Below are 15,792 nucleotides of genomic sequence, written 5' to 3' on the forward strand. Positions count from 1 at the left end.
GGACCCCATTGTATGCAAGGAACGCATTATCGAAATGAAGTTGACGGACTTCAACGAACCCCCGATAAACCGACCAAAGGCAAAGACTGCTCTACGGGCAGAATCAACAAGCTCAATTCATGAGCTCGATTGAACCAGCCGAACTTCCCTGCAGGTCAGTCACACAGCTCCTCGACACTGACAGAGAATGGCGAGTATTATTGAGCTGGCTACGTTCTTCCTAATGAGCCCTCTCTCTACGCGCCGATCAAAGTTACGTGCAAGCTTTCCGCGTGGTGACAAGTGAATCCTATTTGCAGCCCTTATCAATCCTAAGCTTATATGAAAGATGTAAAGCTGCAGAACGTTGCATAGACTTTCAACTCACCGACCTTGTATCTCTCTGTTTCGGCTGATGTGCGTGGGAATTACTCAAATTATTGCGATTACAGATACAATAACCGCACGATTCATATGAAACACCACGGCGATCAAATGGGCATGGTGGAGCTCGGCACTGGCTATCATTCGCTCATAGAAAACCGATAACTTCCCGGTTGTTGTCACCATGGAGGCAATTAGACTTGAGGTGAACAGCCTGCAAGATCTTTCCTCTAACGTCGTTACAACCTTAAACTTGGACTCTGTTCTAAAAGGGTTCGTTAATCTGGCCAAAACTTTCAGGTGTGTGACTGGCACTATCAACTGTACTGCAGATGTCTTCATCAGCAACTAGATATTGAAACAGAATGCGTGCAAGCACAACATTATACCGTGATACGTTGTAATACGTTGTATGACAATCGTTAGATTCAGTATTAATTGTACCTGTCCTAACTGCCACCTTCTGATGCAACTCTCGCTACGAATAAAAGGAGCAAAAGTGAACTGGCCATGGCATACATTCAGGTTCCATAACCCCCTTGCCGAGCAATGGCATGGTTTGGTCATGGATATATTGTTTTGACGAAACCATGAATAATTTGAGGCCATTGGCATGAAGCATTTGGCGGTTAGATAATGTTTTGCACATGCATGAGATCTCAAACTAACTTGAAACATAGCGATGACTCTGTAATATTTATGATTCCTACATGGTTGTGGAATTCTCTTTAATGAGCTGAATGCTAGAAACGTTTTGTGCAATATCTGCCTCTGCCGTCGACGATATACTGAATGGGGTTCTTTGGAGGTGATGCATTGCCTTCATGTTTCTTAGCATCTGACTTGCAAGCGTCGAGAATGAAGGGAGCAGAAGTGGAAAAGCACACCCTGGATGGACTAGCATGTAAATGAAAGAGGCTATCTAGATAGTACTCAGCCGTCTCCTCAGATTCGTACTCATATTTGAAGGGGGTGGCTATGAAATTGTTTATTATGCAATTGTAGTGACCTAAGCGAGAGACGCAAATTCGGGCAAAACAATCAAGTTCATTCCAGATGATGTACTTATGCAACACGAGACGGGATTAAATCTACGTCGGTTTAGACAACCTCGCAATCACAAATCTCACCTGGTCTCATGCGATAATGTTGACGTCAATTTAAAAGAGCTCAATTTTGTGCGACTATTTTGTATTACCAGGTAGGGAACAGATACGGTGTGATGCAGAATTCTCAGCACGCATGAGCAAGAACAGTGAAGTGGGATCACTTCATTGCAACATCTCAAATGAGATATTTTCAAATATTTCCTAAACTCATCATGATCACTGCACAAGGCACGGTAAGGCATTAATAATAATCACTCTCTGCATACTTATTCAGTAATTTGGTGCAGGGCTTCAGTTATTCAGAACCCAGAACTTGCACAATCTGTGATAAACTCCCGGAAATGTACTCAAGATACTGATTTCAATTATGTGATTACTAACAGGTCCTGTGGACATCAAAGAGTCTCTCTTCCTCATAACGCGGAAAAAAGGCTGGTTTTTTACCAAATCCTAATGTGTATTTCCTGGTAGGCCTTTCTATCACTTCTTTTTTGGTAGAGCATTCGAGATCAAGACTTGGAGTACCCCACTGAGCTTACAAACCTGTTGTCGGTCATTTTGAGAACATGCTAGTACCCTGATAGTTTTGTTGCAACTCTTCCCCTTGGGCAGCACCTAAGCAGCATATCGTCATCATCACTGCCCCACGGGTCGACTTCAGAGTTTTCCACGCGATTCTCCGGTAGTGGAGCACGTCCAAGAGAAACACCGTTGGATCGACAGCGACTGAATTGCAGCAGCTTCGATTCTTGCATACTATTGCTTGGGCATTTCGTCAGAGAATATGCTCGAGTATTTCTTCTTGGAGGCGATTTACTCTTCTTACAATTACCCCTCTGCCGTGGTGGGGTTTCTGAACTGCTTGTCGTGCTATCGCTATCTTCTGATGTGTGTGCCAGCCTTCCTTGAGGTCGACCTCTTTGCAAAGCTTTTCTCTTCACTTTTCGCTTCTGTTTGCGTATTTTTGTTCTTCTAATAGGTGGGGTGTCGTCAGACTCGCAGCTGGAGGTCGAGCTACACCTACAATCATCTTGCTGCGTCGACTGGATGTAGCTCTTCATGATCTGAAAACTTAGTAAATTAAGCAGCCTGAAAGAGATATTTACAGCGAACATAGAAATTTTATTCTTGGTGTTTTAATTCTAGGTCTAACCTTGTCTTCACCTTTACAATCAGTGATGCAGGAATGAGGACGAGAATGAGCATGCGCTTGGGCTTGAGCGTAGACTGCGTTCCAATTCTCAAAGCCCATTTCTGTGTGATTTCTGAGTTCCCTTCGAGGCAGACGTCTCTTCCCACTACAGGAGGCGGGGGCTTCCTGTTTTCCAATCAGATTGCTCATATCAGTCTAGGTGAAATCAATTGCTTTCCTCGTTGCAAAAATACATATGGACTGGTTGATTTTTAGGCACTTTATGAGGTGATCTATAACCCCAAGGAATTTAAAACAAAAAATAAGTGTGGGAAGAGAATGCAGAAGTTCTAACTTCTAAAGAGTTTAGCCGCCGCGATGGTGAAGAATGTCCCAACGGTGCGCATTGAGTACCAGGATAAGCTGCACAAGCTCTTTCTTTCCCCCACAAAGCTTGTGCACAAATGGGTGTCCTGTCACTGCATGTTTCGTAAAAGATGTAGTCAACCAAAAGTATCCTTCAGATTAATAGCTTGCTTGTGCCCAGGATCTACATTAACCCTCCGATGATTAATGGTCATAATCTAGAAAGAGTAGGGGGAACGAAGCTGAACAGTTTTGACCTAACGTCAGCCATAGGTGGATTGATTGTCAGATTCTCAACTTTCCCCTGAAGATGACAAATATCCATTATTCCCTCATCATTCTGCAACAACCACTGCCTTTGATGTTATTCATTGCCTGACATACTCATTTCCTTCTTAACATCTCTCTTTTGACATTGAGAACCATGAGGTGTGTACAAGGTGATGATAATCCTCGATGAGGAGGCTGGACCTACTTCCGACTGAAACGTCTGACATTCCTTTGCGTGCCCCGAGGTAGGCCCAGAAGCCAATTCTCGTGTTCTCTCTACCCATTCTTTTCCCAGCTCCGAAGTAAGCCGTTGGTTTGCCTTCATGTTCATCGCCAAGTGCAATCCATCCCTGATATTAGAGCAGAATACCAGATACTTCTGACACGCTTGTGACATGGATGATCAAGACTATTTACAATAATTTAATTTGAAGGTGAAACTAGCTCAATGTCACACCTGAAGAAGATTGATGACTTGTTTCTCCAGGTTCTCAATCTTGGTCTCCAAGTGGTCAAGCCTCTGCTGCAATACCATACACTAAGCTCACGAGTATCTTTCGAAAAAGTTTTTGTTCTTGCATTAAACTCAACGAGATTAGTTTGACCGAGTACCTCTTGTTTACATTGAGCTGGGTCAGCTCTCTCCTCCACGGTTTTCCTCGTTATTTGTTCCTGTCTCTGCCCCAGCTAAAAATCTCTGGCATCTAGTTAGTATGTTTTGAATGAGCGTATACTCATGTTGGAAAATTCGAGGCAGGTAATCAACCAAGAGGTAACGATGGTCACCTGTGCCTGGAGCATGGCAATTTGGCCTTCCGCCTCCCGGATCTGAACAATGCTGTTACGCAACTCGTCCTCAAGTGCTTTGACCTGTAAATTTGAGATTTGCCTAAATTTTTTGTGACATTTGGATGGTTGCCAATGAAAAACATAATCTCTGTGGTCAGGAATGTGTTCAATATGAAATTGTTTTATGCAAAATGATTCTAACATTCTCTTAGATCCTCTGTGCGAAGATGAATTGAACCTGTTTCATTGCTGCCAACTCAGCACATAGAAGTTTTTTCTGCATACCCACATAGTGACCAAAGTTGAGAATGGATGGAAATCTCTCTTCCGTTCCTGCTTTCACTCTTACATATTCCCCCGAAGAAATTATAAGGGTTACAAGAGACAACCTACATTTCTGTTTCTTTTTCTGTTATTACAATGACATAATCGTCTGTGATTTGGATACCCACTTCTGGAATCACTTGAATTTCCCGGAGTTTTACTTGTATGGAACCACCAATCATGCTTCATCCCAACACAGCTCCCTTAATTTAACACAGCACATTGTATTCTCAAAATCACCTAACACGAGACAAATATCTTAAGGGTTTCAAAGTACTTGATCATGGGCAGCAGCTTGTGAAACTCTGGACGCCAATTCCACCAATGTGTGCCCAGCCACTTTGGGGCCATGCTTTGCGACCTTATGCATATCCTACAAGGTAGTCATCTCCCAAGTCTTGTAACTGCCTCTCAACAGCAAGATATTCAAGAGCCAATCAAACGAGCAAATCAGTGAAATTACTGATCAGTCCAAATTTGAGCTTTACCAAGTATTTTGCTTCTGCAAAGATCTTCACACAAAATGGACACTGCCAGACCTGTCAGAAGAGAATTTCTGGATTATGACAACTTAATCAGCACCAATTTCCAGATTCAATATGACCCCATCAACCTATTTCCCACCCCTCAATCGAGTTTTCATTGAAGAAATTTACCCATTGGTAGGGAAGAGGAAGGGTGGCATGCAGGAGCAGTAAAGAATGTTGTACCTCCTGAACTGGAAAGTCTTTGTCAATCATCACCACTCCATTGACCTGCGGATTTTGCATTGGCAGACCCCTGCAGAATCGTTCCCTTGCAACCGCAACCCTACTTTCCCGAAATCAATATAACTCTCTCATCGGCACGCTTGGCAGTACAGGTTTGTCTTCGAATCTCAACCTAAACTCCAGAAATCATTGACAGGCTCTGGACCCTTCTCCATTGTGGCCATGCGATGCTGTATTTTTATTCCGTGTAACAGAGAATGTTACATTCTATTTTATCTCAAGAAGTGAGAAGAAAACCAAATGCTCATTCTGTGGCAAAACAAGACAGTGAAGAATGCCACGAAGCCCTGTCAATTACAGAAGGTCTACGCTGAGCTGGTAGTGACAGCACTGCTGGCTCATTGCCATTACTCTCAGATGGGTTCCGCTGGAGACATTGTCGAACTTCGAATCAAGCTTGAATACTTAACATGGAGTGACAATACTCTACACACGCATACCCCCACACGCACACACACACACATATATATATATATATATATATATAAATGCGCTAGGAAATTAGTTTAGGGTTTTCTATGAAGGAGTCGGTCAGACAGCCATTCTTATACTGAAAATGTCACTGCTTATTTGTATTGGATTTGTGCTGGTTGCTAGCTTAAAAAAGTATAAGTTTTTCTGCGCTGAGAGATGCAGTTTCGCAGCAGTAATTTCACTGATTTTCTGCTTGGTCTAGGTAGGTGAAAATGAATGCATGGCTGTATGTGAAAAGAATGGTTGCTGGATTTAATTAAGGATGTGTTGGGCGTTAGAAGTCAGTCTCTGAAAGTAATGGTAATTAAAGAATAAGAATCTAGTTGCTCTTTAAAACTGGAAAAACTGCTGAGCTTGAAGAAAAAGATTTACGGAAATGCTGTCATCCTAACAAAAAAACAATCTCCTTTAAAAAGCTGAAGGAGAGGTAAAACTAGTGAATGGGATTGAGGTGGAATAAGGAAGAAAATAAAAATCGAGCCTTTTATCTATATTTTTATGATTTTTTTTTCTCCCCATTACTGTGTTGTAAATGTATTGCTAAGATTTTTTTTATCATCTCATTTAGGAAAAAAAAAAAAAAAAAAAAAATGGTTTGAATAAGTATCAAACACCAACATGTTTAAAATACATAAAACAGTGTAATTGCATGACATGTGTGTGTGTGTGTGTGTGTGTGTGTATATATATATATATATATATATATATATAAGTAAATTTTCTATAATTTTTTTAGTCCCTAAAAAACTTCATAACTCATGTGACTGCATTTTTTTTTTTTTTTTTTTCATTTTATATGTAACTACTAAAGATATTAAGCACATAAATAGTTTTTGTGAACTTGTAATAATACCCTCTCAATTCCCATACATCTTAGAGACCCTTTGCACTAAGGGGACAAGGGAAGAGGTTCTCAAAATTTAAATGTTTTGATTTGTTGAAATAAATTTGCTGAAATAATGTTTTTGAGTTGACTTTACACTAAGAAAAATAAGTCTAAAACCCCTAAGATGAAAAAAATGAGGTGGAATGCACTTTTCCATATGGAATGCATGGTACAAATAGTTTTTTCCCTCAAAATTTCTGTTGGACCCATCTCAAAGAGGTGGTTTTTAAGACATCCAAGAAGCAATGTCAAAAAATGCTAAAAATAAGGATAAAAAAAATTAGAAAATCAAGTTTTTAAAACTTCTCAAAATTATTTGAATCAAGATATGGACTAACACATTTAGACTTGTAATAAATAATGTTTTAGTTCATTTTGCAGCCACTTCTCACTTTATATTATATCCAAAGGAATTTGTTTTGAAAGAATGACTGTTTTTTTCACCAAGCAAGAAACTTTAGTAAGACTTTTAAACCACGGCCTCTCAAAATGAACTTTCAGGTATACAAGACCTTATATGAACAAAACTCTACACTCTAATTGATGCACCAAATTTCTCATTTCATTCAAATACACACAAATATATATATATATATATATATATATATAAAGATAAAGATAATGATTGGCTTAGTAAGCTCTCAAGGAGGAAGGGAAAGGTAGAAGGGTCTAGAAGGTTCCCTTCCAATTCAAAGGCCCCACCTCAAATGGGGCGTCACGTTGCGAATCCCTTCGCCATGGTAAGCCATGGCGCCGCCGGCACGCCGTCGCTGCAATAACTGAAGAAGACTGTGACGCTGCCCAATCTCATCCCGCACCGCGCCTCGCAGCCTACTGGCTACGCCACGACTCGGTCAGATTGCCCAAGACCCTGCTCGAGCTCGCGTCGGTGGCACCAGATCCCCACCGTGCTGAATTGCTTGCGTCTCGCTTTAGCCTCCTTTCAGCGCTCCTCCTTGGTGCATTCCCATAACACTGAGTTGGAGGTTTGAAGAATTCGTTGTGGTTTTGTTGCTGTTGTTGGGCTTGTGGGTTGGAATGATGTGGATGACTGAGGAATGTGGTGGGTGTTGTGTGTTCAGCTCAGCAATTGTGGATTTCGATCGGAGTTTGTAGTTGGCGCTCGAGGAGGTGATCATGGGGTAGTTTGGATGCGCGCGCGCAAGGATGGTAGTGCGAGTTCGTAGTGGTGGTGAACGTGTGCCTGAAAGGCGAGGGCATTGGGAATTTTCGTCTGAAGGAGGAGGAGACTGGGTGATCAGCGTGGCTCTTGTCCTAACTGTTGCGGTAGAATTCCTGAACTAGATGTTACATTTTGAATTCTTAAGTTTCTTTGATGTTTCTTTTTTTTCGTTTGTTCTTTCCTCCCAAGTGTTTCTTTCTTTGGGGGAGTCCTGGTTTTTGATGGCAGTGTTGGTTTGAGGAGTTGGACTTTGTATAGTCGAATTGCAGTTGGACTGTCCATACTCAATGTTGAGTTAAAGGCGAGTTTTTATTTGAGGCGTCATGCACATTGTAGGCTATGCGAAGCTGCTGCTTGGTTGCAAGGACATGGCATAATTCGTGGGCCTGTCGCTTCTTTTCGCGCCAAATGGATCAATGCAAGGATGTTTTGGATGGTTGATTGAGTGTTGGTCTATAACTTATTGCTCACGATGTGCATGGGTGATTGTTTGAAGTAAATTAAGCACTCGCAGTTCACCTGCATGGCGTAGCCAATTGAGAGCATATGGTGGGAATCTTCTGTTGGGAGTGCGATGGCGAAGTTCAAAGTGCACATCGGCAAGATTCCGCGCTCGATTACAGCGCGGGAGCTCGTGGACGTGCTGGAGAGAGCTGTGGGTAAGGGGACAGTCACCGTGGTGGACATAAAGACCGACCACCGAACCTGTGAGTCCAAGGGATTTGGCTTCGTGACGTTTAACACCGAGAAGGCGGCGGAGAGAGCTGCCTTGCTTGGGGAGAATGGCCACTTGGTTTTACTTAACAGCCGGCTCCAAGTGAGCATTGCCGATCGTGAGATCATTAAAAGGCCTCGCCATTCCGCGACTACTTGGGAGGATGTACTACATCTACTCTAATCTACCCGCTAATGATACCACATTGTGTGAAAGCAGTTTTTCCCTGCATTTGCTCGAAGGACTTGTTATCAAATGATCATTCTGGATGACATGAGTGTAATAGTACGTTGATAGTGGTGGGTGTGTTTTGTTCTCTGTCAGGGCAAACTCTACCTATGCTCTATGCTCTCTGAGACACTAGCGAGTTGGCAGTGGTCATCAAGATCCAATGTGACTTCGGATTTCAACTTCGACAACCATAAAGTGCACTTTGTATTTGATGTAACGAACAATTTAGAAAAGCGGCACTACAAAATGGAGAGCAATTTTGAAGAGCTTGATGCTGTTAAGATTGTTGCTGTGCGGGGAGCTTCTACAAGAGCCTTGTTGCTGCAGGTGAGTTCCAATGGCTTCATTCTTTCTCAAAGCTTCTCAACGTAGACTGCCTGAATCCCGTTGTCCAAATTACAAGTATTCAGCTGTCTCTAAATATATATTTTCGAGGCTGATTCACATCTTTTGGTGCAGCTGAGAACTCCACCATACCTTTATGTGCAAAGAGCCAGTAAGTGTAGATCCAGAGAAACTATATTAGACATGATTATAGGTACACCATCATTGGATCCTCACTATGTCCACACCGAGGAAGAGGAGGGGTTGTGGGTTCGAACAGTTGATTATACGCCAAAAAGAAGCATTGGCCAGTGTCTGAGTTATTTACTGAAGATTTCTAACACCAAGACCGGTGACGACATGAACGATCTGTTTAAAAAACTTGCAGAGTTTCATTTGGCGGCATATCCCCCTGTAATTCAACAAATTTCTCTTCAGAAGGGTGCGCCATTTGCCTCTTCTCAGGTTCTTGTGCCAATTGTCGATGCACCCCCAGAGAAGAAGGTCAACTTTGAGCTTATGTTCCAGGTGAACCAGCTTCTGCAAACCTCGAAGCTAATTGGTGAAACTCTTGACTCTCGCTTTTATCATTTGCTACAACCAGATGTAACCCCCCACGAGCAAGCTAAATTAGTTCTGGAGAGGCTGGGGAAAAGGGTTGGTCCTTGCTGGGACCCTGTGAAGGAGATTCAGGAAGAGCTTGGGAACATGAAAGAGACCTTGTCTTCTCCAAGATCTGTTTCTATCAAACTCGCTTCAGGCATGACCTGGGTACGGAGGGTACTTGTAACTCCTACTAAAGTTTATTGTACAGGGCCAGAGGTTGACACCTCTAACCGCGTCACAAGGCAGTTTGCTAGCCACTCGGATCGTTTCATGAGAATGTCATTTGTAGATGAGAATCTAGAGCCACTATCGTCAGTGGCCCTGTCAGTGCCAAGAAGAGGAGGAGCTCAAGACGGGGTGGATGCTGAAAGATCACTTTTGTACAATAGAGTCCTGAAAACGTTGAAGGAGGGCATTGTAATAGGAGACCACAAGTTTGAGTTTCTTGCCTTCTCTTCGAGCCAGTTAAGGGAGCACTCTGTTTGGATGTTCGCGTCTTATGCACAGCTTACAGCCACAATGATCAGGGCATGGATGGGAGACTTTCTCACTATCCGCAATGTGGCCAAGTGCGCTGCTCGGATGGGACAATGCTTCTCCTCCTCAAAACCAACTCTAGAAGTACCCGAGCAAGAGGTAGAGCAGATTCCTGATATCGAGAGGGAAGATGAGTTTGGTATGTCCAAGTACTGTTTCTCGGATGGCATTGGGAAAATTTCTAAAGAGTTTGCTAAAGAGGTTGCGAAGAGGCTCCAGATGGAGGTTGTACCATCCGCCTTCCAGATACGTTATGGAGGATACAAGGGTGTGGTGGCAGTTGATCCTCACTCTGATTTCAAGATTTCTCTTCGCCCTAGTATGCGAAAGTTCGCTTCAAAACATGTTGGACTTGATATTCTCGCCTCTTCCCGATTTCTGCCGTCCTACTTAAATCGGCAGATCATACTGCTTCTGTCTACACTTGGAATAGAAGATTCTGTGTTTGAGCAGATGCAACATCGTATGGTCTCCGAGCTGAATGATATGTTGAAGGATGGGGATGTTGCACGAGATATGCTGCAGGTCCAGGAATTCCCGCACTTTCTTGAAGCTTCTTGGGTTTTCTGCAAATCTTGTTTGGATGATTGCCCATTTTTTGCAATTTAAAATGGCTCTCTGGTTTAGAACAGTTGCTAACAGCTCTTGCAACCTTGCAGCAGTTGTTTAAAGAGTGTTCTTGGTGGGCTACAGATCAATCATGCAGGAGAAATGCATACAAGATTGATAGATATGCTCGCAGCGGGTTATCAACCTCAGACTGAACCCTTCGTTAAGATGCTGCTAGAAGCGTTTCGAGCATCTCAGCTCGTTGATTTGCGCAAACGATCCCGTATCCTTGAACCGAAGGGGAGAGTCCTCATGGGATGCCTTGATGAAACGAAATCCCTCTCTTACGGTGAAATATTTTTGCAAGTCACTCCAGCTCTTGGTCGCAGGAAGGGTCTCAGAGATGGGCTAGAAACCTTTGACAGCTATCCTATAGGTTCTGCGGCGAACCAGAATATCGCATATGTGGTGACTGGATGGGTTATTGTTGCGAAAAATCCATGTTTGCATCCAGGTGATATTCGAAAACTCAAAGCTGTTGATGGTCCTGGGCTCCGGCACATGGTTGACTGCTTGGTTTTCCCGCAAAAGGGCCACAGGTAAATTCGTCAAGGCTCTTACCTTTCTTTCTCTTTCTGTTTATATTCTGTCAGCCGTGTCGCGCTTGAGCTTCAATATCCAAGACGATGAATTGTTTTCCTTCATTATTACTAGCCATCGATGTATAGGTTTCTTGCATGTCTTGGTTCTTGTCTCCATGTTGCCTTTGTCTCTAGACGGCTATTTGCTGCGTAAAGCTGAAAGTGGTTATTGAACTTGCAGACCACATCCAAATGAGTGCTCAGGAAGTGATTTAGATGGTGACCTATATTTCGTGAGCTGGGATGAGGACCTGATTCCACTCAATACTGATGAACCTATGGATTATACTTCTCCAGGAGCCATGACTCTGGATCATCACGTCACAATTGAGGCACACCTTTTGCTCTAATGCTTTTCCTGTACTTAGGCCTGTTTTTAAACTTTCCTGGATCCCAATTGGTTGGGAGATCATACTTGATTTAATCGCGACTTAACGGTGTTCGGTTGTATGCAGGAAATTCAAGAGTTTTTTGTGAAGTACATGGTAACTGACAGCCTGGGTGTAATCTCTAATGCACATGTCGTTAACGCTGACATTGAGCCAGCGATGGCACGCAGCACCGCCTGCCAAGAGCTTGCAAAGCTCGTATCTCTTGCTGTTGATTTCCCAAAAACAGGAGTTCCCGCGATTATTCCCCAGAACTTACGGCCAACCAAATATCCAGACTTTATGGAAAAAGGCGACAAAGAGACCTATAAATCAGAACGCGTGCTTGGTAAACTCTTCCGGCAAGTGAAGGACGCGTCGTTAGAGAAGTTGCCTTGCGAGATACCTAGAGAAGACATTGAACGAGCATTTGATCCAGTAATGGTTATTACAGGTTACGAGGAATTCATTGATATGGCGAAATTCCACAAAAACGAGTACGATCGGAAGCTCATTGGTCTGATGAACCAATATGGGATTGAAACCGAGGCCGAGGCTGTGAGCGGATACATGTTGAACTTGGCACGACAATATGTCAAGCGCCGAGAGGATGTCGTAGAGAGGATTCGGGATGCAGTTAGATCTTTGATCAATGAGGCGCGCCAACGGTTTGACGAGAACGCTGATGATATGGTCGATGATGATATTTATGCTAAAGCATCGGCGTGGTACCATGTCACGTACCATCCTGAACACATCAAGGTTTCTGCGACTGGTAGACGTGAGGTTCACTTGATAAGCTTCCCTTGGGTGATTTATAATGTGCTTCTTCAGATCAAAAAAGCTGGTGGCCGTCCCTGCTAATTAAATTTTGGAGAATCTCAATTTTTTTGAGGATTTTCTTTTGCTTGAGGAGAATGTCAACTTGTACTTACCAAGACTGCTACACAGCGAGGATTTCTGGGGAACTGCGAAAAAGTATGAGGAGGCTCTTTAAACTGATGGAGGCAGCACTAATCTTGACTTAATTATGACCCATTTTAAGAAGTCATTGGAAGATCAGTTTCTACAATTGTATTTATATCGATACGCCAGTGAAACTCAACCCGAAGAGGATTGGAAGAAGAATGGGTATCTTTTGGGTAGAAATATTTCGATCTAGTGCTTATCTTGAACTGTGACTTCCTGGAAGGCAGCTAAGGGAGTGGCTAAGCTAAAATCTTTATATAGAAGTCGAAGAGAGGGACGACTTTTTGTGAAGCCCAAATTTTTCATCTTTTTCTGCAATTCCTTTTTAACAACAGATCGACTTTGTGGCAATTGTGGTGATTTGCAGGGTAACGGGTCTGCCCCATATAGCCTCTTAAACTGTCATGAGTTGCAGTTATAAAGCCAAGCAGGTGAGTATGGGCTTGCCTATAAAAGACATGGAGATGAAGACAGCCACCTGTAAAGTCATATTCCTTCAGGACGCGACCTCTTCATCAGGAGGTCTCTCCTGTTCATTAAAGTGGTGTAACACTTGAGATTGTCCATATCTTGCAGTCTCCACTGTACTTCTTTTTCTGAGACTATAGTTAAACTCTTTTCTTGTGTCTGTTTGGATTGGTTGAGTTGTCGTCCCTAGCAATACGGCTTCTGAGAATCGACCCTAAACCCCCACACTGGAGCATTGGGGGTATGAAAATCAATCCTCAGATCCAAGGAATGGGGGGTGAAAATGTGAAGTCAATGTTTATCCAAATGAAGTAAGTCTGAAAAAACTTCAAGTTGCCTACCAATGTGGTAGCACATGGTCCAAGGCAAGATAACAGTTTGTTACAACAAGTCACATTTGAAAACAGAATGAAAAAGAGTCATGGCCAAAAGAGTGAAGTTTTAAAATAAGTGGATCAAAGGATATATCTGGAGATGATTAGAAAGGTTCAATTGTTAGACCTAACACATTTAAAAATTAAACTGTATTAATCAACATAGCGATCTTAGTTGGCAATTACTGAAGTAGAATTAACAACATCTATAATTGAAATGATTTGGCCTCCTATCCCATTGCTTGAATAGCAAGCTACCAACATGTGTAGGAACTTAACCTTCTATCTTAATTAGACCTATAACAAATGAATCTTTTTGAATAGCATTCATTTATGAAATTAATTTAATAACTTATTTGGAAAAGATTGGTAATACTATCATCTTAATAATCAATAATAATGTATATATAAAAAATATAAAAAAATTCTATTCATCTAATATTGTTGACTTTTTACTTTGATACAAATATAGAATTTATTTTCTACCTAAAATATTTAAGTATTAATTTTTTAATTTCATTAATAGAAACATAGATTACACTTGATACATTGTTTAAAATATTAAAAATTATCTTATCTAATATGAACAATCTAATTAGAAATGATAAAAGTTATGTAACACATTTTGAAGAATATGATTTTTTTATAAAATAATTAGCTCTAAGGTCCCTTATTACCATACATATAGCCATATTTAATTTCAACATATTAAAAAAAGGAAATTAAAAAATTACATCTAAAATAATATGTATGCTGAAAAAATGATTTTTTTTAATTATCTAAAGATGCAAAATATTATACTTTGTGTAGTAGCTTGTAAAATAAGTTAACTTTGTGTAGTAGCTTGTAAAACAAGTTAACTTTGTGTAGTAGCTTGTAAAATAAGCTAACTTTGTGGCATATATGTAGATAACTTGCCTTGTAAGTTAAGACATGTGGCTAGCAAAGTCAACACATGTTGGAAGCTCTATAGAAGATTGCCATGTAACTTCTAGTTAGAGAGTATATATCGAGGCAAGGATGAAGCCTTCTTCACTCTTATTTATGTCTTTCTAGTCTTTAGTCTTGTTTCAAGACTTTCTAGACTTCTTGTTTTTGACAATAGCCATTCTAATTCAATATTATATTATCTTTGAGTGACTTTCTAGTTCCTTTCAGTGATACAAGAGTGTATTGAGGATTTTTTTTTTTAGAGATTCATGTCCTTGATAATTTGATAATAGTACTAACATACTATTTTTGTCTTGTTTTAGAAGTGAGTGGATTATCCTACTTCTATTATTATATTTTAAAGGTTGCGGACTATCCACCTTTACAAAAAAAATCTTATTTTCTAACATTGATTTTTTCTTTAAAGAGAGTGAATTATCCTTCTTTGTAGAAATTTTTATTAGAGATTATAAATTATCCTCTTCTAATTTAACTTTTTGAATTTTTTTGAGTTATCTATAGAAGAAAAAATTGTAGATGCTACTCTTAGTGGAAATGAGAATAGATTTGCAACTATTATAGATCTTCATGAGCTTGTCAACTTTTTAAGAATAGAAATCTCACATATTTCTAATATGAATTATGGAGGTACTATACCTATGTCTATGGAAGAAGTTTAGAGTCTATGACAAGAAGTGATACAATTGAAAGAAGCAAGTAAATTAACCTCACAACCAAATCCAAGGAGTTTTGCTTCTACAAGCATGATGAATATAAGAATTAGTATGCATGAGAAGTTTCATGGAACAAAAACAAAATTTTGAAAATTTTTGCAACAAGTCAAGTTTTATCTAAGGTTCCATCTTTTTCAACACCCTAGTAGATTTACTCAAGTTGGATTTATATGCACACTTCCATTAGGAAGTGCTCTCTCTTAGTTTACACCTTTAATAGAAAAAAATTTGTAACTCTTTTAAGATTTGAATTCAACTATATTTGGAAAAAGTGATTAAGAAAGAATAGTAGAGACCAAGCTCTTATCTCAATGACAAGGATCACAATTAGCCACCATATATGCTGTTGAATTTCAAAACCTTGCTTGTAATGTGGATTGGAATGACAAAGTCCTTATCAATCAATTTTGATATAGATTGAAGGATAATGTCAAAGACTTGTTATTAAAAATATCAAAGACAAAATCATTGGAACAATTTATTTCTCAAGCCATTGCATGTGACAATCAATTATTTGAAAGATGTCAAGAAGAAAAATATTTCTAAAGAGGAATAAATCAAATAATGGCAGCAGTTCTCAAGTTTTCAGAAACTTATTTATTAAGGCCAAAACCATTGCAAATTGATATTACATATTTTAAATACCTCATACAACAAGAATAGAGTCAACAACATCAAGG

General features: G+C 40.5%; 2 protein-coding genes across 17 annotated transcripts; one reads left to right on the top strand and one right to left on the bottom strand.

The window, feature by feature from the left end:
* Positions 1-1,738: 1,738 nt before the first annotated feature.
* Positions 1,739-6,038, bottom strand: LOC112276320 (uncharacterized). 13 transcript variants are annotated; one of them, XM_024507523.3, is made up of 12 exons: positions 5,064-6,038; positions 4,842-4,892; positions 4,631-4,726; positions 4,268-4,306; positions 4,027-4,110; positions 3,853-3,927; positions 3,698-3,763; positions 3,446-3,559; positions 3,228-3,322; positions 2,960-3,083; positions 2,637-2,790; positions 1,739-2,536 (listed from the first exon to the last, which is right to left on the bottom strand). In XM_024507523.3, exons 1-12 carry the CDS (start codon positions 5,121-5,123, stop codon positions 2,499-2,501), a joined length of 996 nt encoding a protein of 331 aa, XP_024363291.1. In that variant the 5' UTR covers positions 5,124-6,038; the 3' UTR covers positions 1,739-2,498. The 13 variants fall into 13 exon arrangements, with proteins under 13 accessions (XP_024363291.1, XP_024363277.1, XP_090103177.1 ...); XM_024507509.3 differs by having other exon boundaries at positions 2,626-2,790; positions 3,853-3,918; positions 5,064-5,973; XM_090247051.1 differs by having other exon boundaries at positions 3,228-3,310; positions 3,698-3,760; positions 5,064-5,973.
* Positions 6,039-7,217: 1,179 nt separating this feature from the next.
* LOC112276617 (putative RNA-dependent RNA polymerase 1) lies at positions 7,218-13,174 on the top strand. Of its 4 annotated transcripts, none has more exons than XM_090246937.1 (8): positions 7,218-7,469; positions 7,566-7,770; positions 8,163-8,546; positions 8,706-8,939; positions 9,072-10,604; positions 10,773-11,227; positions 11,451-11,601; positions 11,725-13,174. In XM_090246937.1, exons 3-8 carry the CDS (start codon positions 8,241-8,243, stop codon positions 12,499-12,501), a joined length of 3,456 nt encoding a protein of 1,151 aa, XP_090103063.1. In that variant the 5' UTR covers positions 7,218-7,469; positions 7,566-7,770; positions 8,163-8,240; the 3' UTR covers positions 12,502-13,174. The 4 variants fall into 4 exon arrangements, with proteins under 4 accessions (XP_090103063.1, XP_090103065.1, XP_090103062.1 ...); XM_090246939.1 differs by having other exon boundaries at positions 7,218-7,442; positions 8,003-8,546; XM_090246936.1 differs by having other exon boundaries at positions 7,218-7,442.
* Positions 13,175-15,792: the final 2,618 nt, after the last annotated feature.

The sequence above is a fragment of the Physcomitrium patens genome, chromosome 24 (assembly GCF_059467195.1).
Source record: "Physcomitrium patens ecotype Gransden chromosome 24, ASM5946719v1, whole genome shotgun sequence".
Lineage (NCBI taxonomy): Eukaryota > Viridiplantae > Streptophyta > Bryopsida > Funariales > Funariaceae > Physcomitrium > Physcomitrium patens.